At 37.4% G+C, this 12,732-nt stretch overlaps 1 protein-coding gene across 4 annotated transcripts in view; it reads right to left on the bottom strand.

Moving 5' to 3' along the window:
* Positions 1-12,732, bottom strand: part of Arap2 (ArfGAP with RhoGAP domain, ankyrin repeat and PH domain 2) — a 166,028-nt gene that overhangs the window by 118,790 nt on the left and 34,506 nt on the right. For all 4 annotated transcript variants that reach the window (XM_085836702.1, XM_029477281.2, XM_021162421.3 and 1 more), the window contains exons 5-6: positions 12,568-12,659; positions 10,363-10,716 (exon numbers count right to left, since the gene is read on the bottom strand). In XM_085836702.1, the coding sequence (XP_085692828.1) occupies positions 10,363-10,716; positions 12,568-12,659 (446 nt within the window). The remainder of the gene's footprint in view (positions 1-10,362; positions 10,717-12,567; positions 12,660-12,732) is intronic.

A 12,732-nucleotide genomic window follows, 5' to 3' on the forward strand; every position in this document is an offset into this window, starting at 1 on the left:
AAGATCCACCTGCCCCTGACTCTCAAGAGCTTGGACAAAAGACATGAGCCACTACACCCAGCTTTGTTTCAATATTTTTAAAGATTTAAAGATTGCATCTTTAAGCTTCAATAAAAAGAGTTTTAATCTAATAAGCTCTGCAATCACTAGCATTAACAGAGAGAGTGAGACAGAGCATATTCCCTTTAAGATACACAACTGGAATGACCCTAAGCCATCTTGTTACATGTAAGGCTTTTATTACTCATGGGATTTATACTCAGATTATATGTCACATTCATTCTAAATAACCTCAAGTGGAAAAAAGGGATCAACAGCATGCAGCTGAGGTTAAATGCCTTCTTTGAATAATCCTAAAAAAAAATTAAAAAAAAGGTACTGTCCATTCTTAACCACTGCTCTGACACAAACCAGGTTCAGTCTGTCTAGAACACTACAGTCTCTAGACACCTACATTTTTATTTACCTAATTACTCGTCTTAGCTTGCTATTCATGCCTCTATTCCCTCTCTAAAGTATGAGCCTTTTAAATGATGGAGTATTAAGAATGAAGTGATTTTGACATAAGTACATGCAAAATGATTCTCCAGAATTTCTATGAAATGTCAGCAGTTTTTCCAAAGTACATTTCCTCACTTTTAAGCAAATCCAAGCACTAGTTTCTAAGAGTATCTCACCAGATGCTTTGGGTAACAAAATAAACACAGACTTCTCTTTAGACTCCAGCCTCCATGTCTTTTACTTGTAAGTCGGAATGAAAAATCAAACTGTTTAGCAAAAAATTCTAAGAACTTAAGAATTTTAGAAGTAAAGGTGAAAGCACAAATTTTATTTATTAACAGTTTTATGGGTATATTATTTATATATATTATATTGTATATTATTATTTATATTTTATATATTTATATATTTTTATTTTATATATTTATATATTATTATTTATATATCATATTATATATTATATATTAAATATATTATATATTTATATGGTACAAAATTGAAGTTCTCATTCATGTATATATTTTGTTATGACTAATTCAAGGCAATTAGCCTATCTATCAGCTTAGACATTTATAATCTTATGATGAGCCAATCAACTCTACCTTTTTAAGCTTTATAATGGATCACTGCTGATTTAATTCACACTGCTGATACAGGGTGAACGAGCAGTGTATAGCAGAGCTTACTCTGATCTAAGTATAAATAACTCTGTACTGCTTGAAGAATCTGGACCCACCCCTCCACTCTCTTCCCCCGGTAACCACTATTCTATACTCAGCTTCTACAAGAACTATTTAGATGTCACATATATGTAACATTTCTATGGTTTGTCTTATTTCACTGCACACAGCATCTTCTAGTATACCTATGTTGTCACAAATCCCAGAATTTCATGCGAAGCCTGATTTTTATGTGTATGTACATGTGTGAGTAAAGGTCAGGTGTCTTCCTCGGTCTCATTCCATCTTATTTTTGAGACAGGATCTCTCACTGATCTATTGATTTGACTAGACTATCAGGCTAGAAATCCCATGCCCTTGGGTTCCAGGCACACACCAGCATCACAGATTTTTATGTAGATATTGGGATTGACCTCAGGTCTTCAATTTTGTGCAGTACACAGTATACCAATTGGAATTTCCCCTGCCCTATGAAACCTGAATTTTCATAAATGAGTAGCTATGAGACAGAGCATATGAACGTCTATGTTAAAAATTGGCATTACTTTCTGGAGTCATCCTTATAAAACCCTAGCATACACAATGGATGGAAGTTAGTGATCAATGATTAAGAGATCTGCCTGGTCTTCCAAACTACACAGGTTTGATTCCCAACACCTATATGGAGGCTAACAATTATGATTCGAGCTCTAGAGAGAAGATCCAATGGATATATAAGAAACACATAGACTACATAGGGTTCTGCTCTTTTTATGGTTTAAAGATTCTCAGAGGGTTGTAGTATCTTTGGTGGTAGGAAGAAGGTATACTATAACTCTAAAAGTGACTGTGAAAGTGAGGGCAACGGTCTGAGAATGGGAGCTATATAAAGATGCAATTTAAAATATAAACTTGAAGTAAAGGCAGGAGAATTAGGGGTTAAGATCATCTTTGCCTATTTAGTAAGTTCAAGTCGAACCTGGAACACATGAGACCCTATTTCAAATAAATAAATAGTAGCAGTTTCTTGTGAAATAAAAATTATTGATACTATACTACATAACTGAAAATTAATAGCTTTGATAGTCAGGAGTATGAAATTAAATTAGAGATATAATCTTTAGATAAGTAAATTAAAAGAATGATAGCAATTGTGTCTATGCTAGAGGAGAGGGCAGTGGTAAGAATAAACAGTTCTTCCTCAGCAGCAAACCAAAGATTAACTCTTTATGCAGAAAAGCCCAAGCACATGAGAGCACAGTTCTATTCATATACACACCAGAGGGGATAAAACATCAAAACAAACTATTGACAAGTTGCTGAGTAACGTTTGAGATGGTATAGATTTTTTTTTAAACACAACTGAGACATTACAGAAGGTACAAATGTTTGGAAAAATAATATTATCAATACATTCAAATATTATGCCTCTGTAAGTCAGTTTAAAATATAGTTCTAAATCCATGAATCAGCATGTTCAATACGTGCAAAGACCTGGGTTCAAGACAATTCAATAGACTTCTTCTTCAGTGCCAAGAAAATGCAAAACACCCATGGAAGGAGTGACAGAGACACAGCTTGGAGCTGAGACGAAAGGATAGAACATTTAGAGACTGCCATATCCAGGGTTCCATCCCACAATCAGCCTCCAAATGCTGACACCATTGCATACACTAGCAACATTCTGCTGAAAGGACCCAAATATAGCTGTCTCTTGTGAAACTATGCCGGGGCCTAGCAAACACAGAAGTGGATGCTCACAGTCAGCTATTAGATGGATCACAGGGCCCCCAATGGAGGAGCTAGAGAAAGTACCCAAGGAGCTAAAGGGATCTGCAGCCGTATAGGTGGAACAACAATATGAACTAACCAGTATCCCCCCAGAGCTTGTGTCTCTAGCTGCATATGTATCAGAAGATGGCCTCGTCGGCCATCAGTGGAAAGAGAGGCCCATTGGTTGTTCAAACTTTATCTCCCTCAGTACAGGGGAATGACAGGGTCAAGAAGTGGGAGTGGATGGGTGGGGGAGTGGGCGGGGGACTTTGGGGATAGCATTGGAAATGTTAATAAAATAAATACCAAAAAAAAAAAAAAGAAAATGCAATACATACAGTAACTTAAAGATACAAATAAATGATAAAGCTGGAGGTGGCTTGTGAGTAGACTGCTTGGGAAGAGTTGCCTTGTATTTTTGTCTGTGTATTAGCTTGTTTAGAAAACTTTCTGACTTAAATAATGTGCTCTGGGAGCAGTTAAAGGGACTGAGCTCTCAAAGTTCAAGGTGAAATGATAGCATCTTTCCCTTAAGTCTATCACTAAGGAAAGGACTAGAACTCTGTCCCTGTAACAGAGTCAAAGATCATCATCAGCAATAAGGGCTCTGAAGGGACAGAAGACTGAGGATTACGGAGTGCCAATTAAGTGTCAGCTCTAAGGATTCCACAAAGCAGGTCTTGGTCTTAACCTTACACTAGTACGTGGGAAAGGCCGGCGCTGAGTTCTATGCAGGTTTAAGTGACATTTTGAAAGAAAGAAGTCTTGGCAGCTCTAATTTAGACTGCCTGACTCCTATGACCCTAAGCATTTTTCTTCAGCCAGACTGACTGAATTAGTCAGTTTACTTGAATGGAAACTGAAGCTAGTATTTTTCCCTTCCACTGTAAACAACGCATTTTGTTCTCTTGCTATTACAGGTGATAAGTAATTTGCAAAATGCACAGCTGTTTCACCAGTATAAAAATGATCATTTTAATAAAATATTTTCATTCAACTTCCAGTTCAACCAGGTAATTATTACTTAACAGAAAAATAAATGGGCCAGCTTCTCAAAGTAGCTTTCCACTGCCAGCCTTGCCATGGGAAAGTATTACAGACACCAGAGATCATTCCTGCAGCAAGGTGGGGAACTGCCCTACATAAGTAGCCGAGATCACTGGACACTGACTGAGAAATCACTCACAGACAAAGGCCCAAAGAGCATGAATTCTAACTTCCTGAGAAGTCCCTGGCTGACCTGCTCTGACTCACACCTCTCTTAGTTTGACCTTTCCTTGGTAACTGACCACTGTTTTTTCTTTCCTCCCTTTCCCTGTTAACTGGAAGTCTGATTTCACTGATGGCTTCTCCTGACTGGTACTGGAACATTTTTTTCTCCATCTACAATCAAATGATATCAACCACTTTTTGGTCTTACCCCAGCTCTGTTGCACACCCCAGTCCTTCCTGACATCACCTGCCAAAGAGTGTTTTTCCTCTTGGCAGGCAGAGAAGTGTTTCTTCTAAAACTCCATTTAAAAGTCTTATCCATGTCGAACAACAAATGCTATTCCCTTCTATACATTTTTGAAGAAGCATTGCTTCACCCCTGCAACCTTACACTGTATCTCTGAGCCTTTCCCTACCAATGTCCTAACATTTCGTATATTTTTTTTCTGCCCCTCCTACCAGAAAGGCCAAAGAGGCATCTTGATCTCGTGTACCTCCTTCTATTTACTCCTAAGCAATCATTTTCACTACCTGTTCTGTGCTATCCTCAGATGCCCTGTCTCTACCAACACATGCTTTTGCTGCGATGTCAGGTAGTCCCACGGAATGAAAAAGTTTTCAAAACACAGTCATAAGAGAGAGAAAATAAAATCTTAAAAGATCCTGTCAAATGAAATGTGAAAGTCTTGCTATATCATCATCCTTGTTTTTATAAATATGCTCAAATTGTTACAACAGCCACATAAACAATTATAAAAGAGTATGTTTAAAAAGTTAGAAAGTACATCTGTATTTTGGATGGTCTTCGAGGTTTCAGAATGGATTTCCTAGAAACAGCACAGCACATTCAACCATATTCTTTGTCCTTTATAATTTAGAGGACTCCTCCTCCAAATTCAATATTGGAGAAATGCTGAGATAAAATGTACATAGTCCTTCACACCTGTGCCTATATAGATATGAGAACCCTGAAATTAGGAACTATGGGTCAGGACACAATAGGTCCTCATAGCCCAATCAAATATTCTTAAAGCCAAAGAGCCAAAGTACTGCAAATCTTTTTTTTAATTAGGTATTTATTTCATTTACATTTCCAATGCTATCCCAAAAGTACCCCACCTGCTCCCCCACAAACTCCACCACCCACCCATTCCCACTTCTTGGCCCTGGCGTTCCCCTGTACTGAGGCAGATAAATTTTGCACGACCAATGGGCCTCTCTTTCCACTGATGGCTGACTAGGCCATCTTCCCCTACATATGCAGCTAGAGACAAGAGCTCTGGGGGTTACTGGGTAGTTCATATTGTTGTTCCACAACAATATAGGATTGCTGATCCCTTTAGCTCCTTGGGTACTTTCTCTAGCTCCTCCACTGGGGGCCCTGTGATCCATCCAATAGCTGACTGTGAGCATCTACTTCTGTGTTTGCTAGGCCCTGGCATAGTCTCACAAGAGACAGCTATATCTGGGTCCTTTCAGCAAAATCTTGCTAGTGTATGCAATGGTGTCAGCGTTTGGAGGCTGATTATGGGATGGATCCCCGGATATGGCAGTCTCTCGATGGTCCATCCTTTAATCTCAGCTCCAAGCTGTGTCTCTGTAACTCCTTCCATGGGTGTTTTGCTCCCAATTCTAAGAAGGAGCAAAGTGTTCACACTTTGGTCTTCGTTCTTCTTGAGTTTCATGTGTTTAGGAAATTGTATCTTATATCTTGGGTATTCTAAGTTTCTAGGCTAATATCCACTTACCAGTGAGTACATATTGTGTGAGTTCTTTTGTGTTTGTTTTGTTTTTAATAAAAGCTGTTTTGTCTAGCTGGAAACACTGGTAGGAGCTCAGTATTTTTAATTATTTTTTCTCTTGTTAACGTCATATATAAGTACTGTACTCATATTAGTTTCAATCTTTGGTCTCCCTCAGTTTCTCCTCTGTGCCCACATGCTTGCATACATGGCTGTGTGTTTAGAGATGACAATTTAAGATAGGATAATCTCTCAGGAAATTACCTCTAGACAAGACTGAGTTTCTCTCTCTCAGCAGTCATTAATCACATACAGCTCTTCTTCCATGGTGCCACTGTGCTAGTCTTACTTGGGTAAACACATTGTTGAGATTGTATGGATGCAGCTCATATATAGAAGTTACCACCTAGCAACAAATACTGTGGTTTGTTGCTAATGAAATCTTTCTAGCTCCTTCTTTCCAATGTTCCGTGATCCTTAGGTATAGTGCTGTGCTAATAGATGTATCAAATGGAACTGGGAACCCTGTGGTCAGCTCACTGCACTTTAACCAATCAATGCCTTCTATAATGTTCTCTTCATGCTTAAAAACCGGCTTCTTTGATAAGGAATGGGAGCTGTATTTAGCTGTTGAATGTAAGAATACCCATTTAGAACGCAGTTAGATATTACACTGATGTTGGAATGTGGCAATGGTAGGGTATCCTCCAGAGTACATGACCTCCTAGCCACAGGCAAATGACTGGTATTGCATAAAAGCATGAATTTCCTTCTATTAAGCAGGCAGTAAGTCCAACTGGACAGCTGTCAAGTACCTGTGCCAACCTCCAATTATTGTGTCCTTGGAGATATCTTGCCATGCCAGTCATTGTCATGGTTCACAGGATTTCAACTGGATAGGGCTATTCCTCCCCCCACTCTCGTTTTTTCATTCTTTCATCCAAAGCACATTTAGATATTATGAGGGCTATCCCTCTGACAGGAAGCTTCCAAGTTACTTCAAGCTTCATTCTTCTAAGCCTTGTGTCTGAAGTATGTTGTATCTTCAGTGATAAAGACTTACCTTCAAAGTCTAGAGGACACCAAGCAAAACGGCAATAGCCCATATCAGTTTATGAGACTCCTGTTATGGATTCCTGTTTTTAAAGCTTCTTTCATACATATTTTTTTCTGCAGTACTGGGGGACTGAAGCCAAGGCTTTGTCTACACTAGGCAGACACCCTACCACTGAGACCCATCCCCAAAGCAGCTTTGCTACATAATTTCCTAAACCAACAGTCTTAGGCTGTACTATATTTAGGCCACTCTAACTCAAAGCTTGTTGTATAGACAAAACTGACCTCAAGCGTGGATTGATCCATTTGCCTCTGCCTCTCACTGGAATTGCAGATGTCTACCACCATGCCTGCCCAACTTTCTGGAATTTAAATTCAACTGGCAATGTTTCATCAAGACATTGTTTTCTTTATAAAATTGTGGTTTTTATAAATTATAAAAATGATAGTTTTCACAGGATGTCAAAACTGTTGTTTCTGTTTCCAAAGACAACATGTATTCAACCATGTAAAGTCCATGTTGTACATTTTTATTATTTCCTTGAAAGTCACTCATGAATGTTGAGGACACTTAAAAATCCTACTTGGAAAAATATTAGCTAGTATCTTACTATTACTACATTTAGACCATTCATATATGCAGCTTTAAGGAATACCAATTACAAAAACACCAAAGGGTAACTGCCCTGCTAATGTAGACCTATTGCTTTCAAGGCCACATATAAATTTTCACATACTAACATGCATTGAATTCATCCACTTGTATTACAAAATCCCTGTACATTAAAAATAAAGTTTGGTCATGGAAAAATGAGAAGAAAATATTGCTTAATACTTTTTATTCTGTTCTACTATCTGGAATGCAGTGAGGTACAATACAGTGGTTATATGAAATACGAGACATCCACTTCTGTGGTTTATGCTTTAAAGGCCATGATGGAAACCTGGCCTGCCATATGAATTTGAAAATAAAGTTTTATTGGAATACAGCCTCACATACTGTTACTACAGCTTAGTGATATCTGAATTCATGTTGACACAATGGAGTTGAAAAGTTACAATGGAAAGCACATAAGCTGTAGGGTCACAAAATATTTCCTACTTGGCCCTTTTTTGGGAAGAATGATGGTTGCTGGTACAGAAGTTAGAATGTCATCTCAGTTGACATAACATGAACCAGAAACAACTGACCATAAGACTAAGCTCAGTGAGCTCTGTGTAAAAAATGGGGAGAGCCACCTTATTAGATAATGATTACCATAAACAGCTTCGAAGAGCAACAGAGTCCAGCCAAGAAAGAGCAAGTTTCAGATTCTGCTTTGAGTTTATTATATGATTTTTGGCCAGTTATAAGTATTTCTTTTAAGCCAAGAAACACCATCATGTATAAGAGATATTTTTAAAGTTTGGCATGAAAAAATTATTTATTTTCTTATATCCATTCATATTGTTATCCAAGAGAAAACATTTAAGCTAGATAAAAAAAAAAACTGAATCATTTTTCCCAAAATGGAAAAATATAAATCTAAAATCACAGCTTCTCCCCCATAGGTAGATTTTCAAGAAATGAGGGGAAAATCAATGTTTTATTAAAAGACAAAATGGAAAATGTTCTAACTATCCCAGAGATAGTCACAATGGTCAAGCTTTCTCAATGTGCCCAGAGCATGAACCTATCAAGTCTGTTAAGTGCAACAGACCATTGCAGTCTACCTAGTAAGCCTTAGCTACAGAGTGCTCTACACCAAGAATCCTCCGATTCTTCCATTAGTGTTCTGCGACGACAGCTCCTTCTCCCTAACTACCAATAATTTAGACATGAAATGCTGGAAAATACTAGAGCTTATGTTTCTTTTAATGATTTATTATATGAACTTATATACATGAGCATGGGCCCCTGCTTTGGATATTTAAATATGCATTCTATTCAAAATCTGCTTCTCAAAGGACACGTGGTTCATATACTTAGTACTGATAGGACCAATACTCAAATTATATTTGGCTTTACTTTTTAAGAGATATGATTCATACTATTACTATGCGTAGATCTGCTTCTAATGAATCTTTGCTCCTAAACTTACTTTGGATTAAACCAAGGCTTTGCAGAACAGTCACAGGGGAACATAAGAGAAAAACAGCATATCTCGAGGACTCACATTTGTTACTTAAACATCAGAAAGTTTACCCCCAAATAGTGCAGTCATTCTTGAAGCACAGCAGAAAGAAATATTTTTAAATTAAAAAGTTAGACAGAGCTCTCCAACTTCAGTCTAATAGTTGGAAGGGGCTGAAGGGATGGCTACAGGAAGACCAGCAGTGTCAACTAATCCAGACCCCTGGGACCTCCCAGAGACTAAGCTACAAACCAAAGAGCATACAGGGACTGATCCAAGGCCCCCAGCACATATTTAGCAGAGGACGGCCTTGTCTGGCCTCAGTAGGAAAGGATGTGGCTAATTCTGTAGAGACTTGAGGCCCCAGGGACAGGAGGGATGCCTGATGGGGAAGAGGGGGAGCACTCTCTCAGAGGCAAAGGGCAACATCCATGATGTAAATTAATAAGGTAATGTAAAAAAACACAAGGAAATAAAAATAACAAAGGCTTCAATTAAATAAATAACAACTAAAAAAAAAAAAAAAGAAAGGTAGAAAAAGAATCTAATTAAAAATGGCCTCTATCCCCAAAGAGTTCTCCATAGTACATAATGTAAAAAGGAAAGAAATTTATTTGTTTACTTCTGGAATGATCAATCTATTTTCACATTATATTTAAGGGCTCTGATCTTCTGAGCAACATATAAAAACTAAAACAGCATAATCAAAATATGAAAAATTCAAAGCAAAGCTATAATAATACGAATGTGTTCAAATATAAAATGTCTTTAAGTTGCTTTAAATCATATAAAAACCCTTGATGTATCATTCATGCACATTAAGAAATTAGGATACTAGATCAAGATGACCTAAATCTTAAACAAAGATGCTCATTTCTCTAGCTTGTCTTCTCAAACAGAACACTGTTATGATAAGAGCAAAATCCAAACAGTGTAAGCTAAGGAATGATAACTCGGTCTGTGTGTTTTGATATGAAGTGGGACCCAGGAAAGCACATTTATTTTATTATCAAGTTAGAAAGGGACAGTAATAATATGGAGGTGAACTCATAACTTAAATTTTTAATCCAAACCTTAGTTTTAATTTAATTTCAACCTGAAGTTGCTACTCCAAACCATACTGCAGTACTGTACTTCATGCACCTTACGTACCTAGGGCCCAGCATTTGCAAACATACTGAAAACTCCTTTTTTAAAAAGTATCTTGGGGGTTGCAGAGGGTACAGAACACTGGCAGATTTAGTAAAGAACAATCTTTACTCTATCAAAATGGCTACTTAGTAAACAAAATGTATCTGTCCATACCCTTGAGGAGAGAGTTTGTCCAGCCATCCACATTTCTCCTTGGCTGCTGAAGATCCATAGAAGCAGGCATAGGGAGAGATGGCATTTGAGATGGTTGATGACGGTTCAGTATTTCCACTTGTGGAGCTTAAAGGATAACTGTGCCTATTGAAGGGGTCCAAGTAGAAGGCTTTTTGAGTCCTAGACTTGGACGCTTTGGAATTTTTTCTTCTTAAACTCTGGAAGCATTCCTCGACTGTGGAGTATTCTGACTCAGAAGCCGAATCCTGTGGAAGAGTATTTTTATCCTCTCGGGGTATCCAAATGTCTTCGACTTTGTCTTCACTCACTTTTTCCTTCCTGTTATCATATATGCTAAATAGGAAAGAATGGTAATCAAATTAAAAAATGACATGGTTAATTTAAACTGGAAGTTGAATCTTTAAAACTTATCAACCAACCAACCAACCACATAAAGTTAAGGCCAAAAGGTTCTTTTGGTAAAGGTTCAATTACCCGATCTGATCAATTTAAAAACTTCTTCAGGACTTGCACATACAAATACAGACACACACATACATACATACATACATACATACATACATACATACACACACACACACACACACACACACACAGGCATATATTTTCCAGGAAAAATTTCAAAACAAATATTCTATTATCCTATGACATATATGAACATTGGACAAGGTCTTTTGTATAATTTAATCAGATTCTGACCTGAGGGAAGTTAAGTGCAAGTAACAATGGATTAAAAACCATCTCTTCATCAAAATTTAAACATCAAAAAGAGCACAATTAAATGCCATACCAATCTCTAATCTCCAGGGAATATAAGGAAGACTCATCCCCCGAAGACATTATTTCCTCCTTACCTACCTGTCTAATCAATTTGAGGGACTCCATGCTCCACCCTAATGTAATACAGCAGAGAGCCAGGCTGACAGCTCAGTACTATGTTAAGATGCTAATGAGGAAAAACAGCAAACCACACTGCTAGTCAACAAACAAGCATAGATTAGTGAGTGTCAGAATGTAACATCTGAAATGAGTCTAATATTTACTGGGATGCACTCCTAACAGCTAACGACATTCCTACAGATTTCAAAAATGACAAAATAAGTTCACTCATTTATATGAAATGAATACCATTACAAGAAGGATTTTTGCTTATCAATGAGACAGTACAGGTCAGAGGCATCTTTCTGGCTGAGATGCTCTAAAAATCTATAACTTAAAGACTCATGTGACCTAGCCATTTCACATTTCTTTTCATGAAAGATTCTTATCACTGAGGATGCATTACTTATTTTTAACTCAAGGAAATCACAAGAGTATTAGCTTTGGAAAATTAAGGCAGAAAGTAAAGTGAATATGAGTTATAACCCAGCCTAGCAAATCCTACTAAAACTGAGAGACATATAAAGCTTAGGTTGGGGTATTTATCATATGTTACCAAAAAAAAAAAAAAAAAAAATGAGTGCTCGTGTTCTCTTCAATAGTGGATTTCTAACACAAAGGACACACTGCATTTTCACAATTCTAAGTCCAGTTGGTTTTACACTGTCTCTTTTTCCTTTGTCCTTACATGTAGCCCATCTCAAAAGCAATAACCTAGTAGTGCATAAAGAATTAACATTCTAACAAAAGTTGCTCATATCTGCACAGTATATAACATATATTTGGTGGTACTTAGATTATAGAGACTTTAGAGTCAAATGTGCATTTAAGGTGTATTTTTAAGCAAATTCCTGGCAGTTAAAATCATGGAGACACAGTTATTCCATTTCAATCATTATAAATCTTCTTAAGTTTATTCTATTTTTAAGATGCTTTGTATAAGGTCTAACCAGAGCTGGAGAAACTAAGTTTAATAAACATCAAACTGATTTTCAGGGTTGGGGGCAGAGTGGACACAGCCACTGCACGCTCACCTCCTCAGGCAAGTGTTGGAGAGATGAACGCAGTCAGTAGGAGACAAAAATAAGCTGCTACAGAAACCACTCAGCTTCCAGATTAAATATAGATACTCAATTTACACATGACAGCTCAAGGACTATGGTGAATACTGTCCAGAAAACATTCAGGAAGGGAAGGAAAGACTTGAACTTGCTTAGGTAAATGACTGTTGTAGAACTTCATTATACAATGAGCAAATGACTTTTATTCTGAAGAGGGACTCATGAGCATTCACACACAGCGTACCTTGACTGGGTTAGGATAGAGTTTCTTGTAGTGGCTGCTTCCTCTTTAACTGTGTTCTCATGTGGCCAAAACTCATTCTTTATAGATCGCTTCTGTTCAAAATAAATACATTTATTGTTGTGCTTGTTGGTTTCGGCAATTATTTATACTGTAACAGTACTTTCC

The sequence above is a fragment of the Mus caroli genome, unplaced genomic scaffold (genome assembly GCF_978045245.1).
Source record: "Mus caroli unplaced genomic scaffold, Mus_caroli_1 scaffold_4, whole genome shotgun sequence".
Classification (NCBI taxonomy): Eukaryota; Metazoa; Chordata; class Mammalia; order Rodentia; family Muridae; genus Mus; species Mus caroli.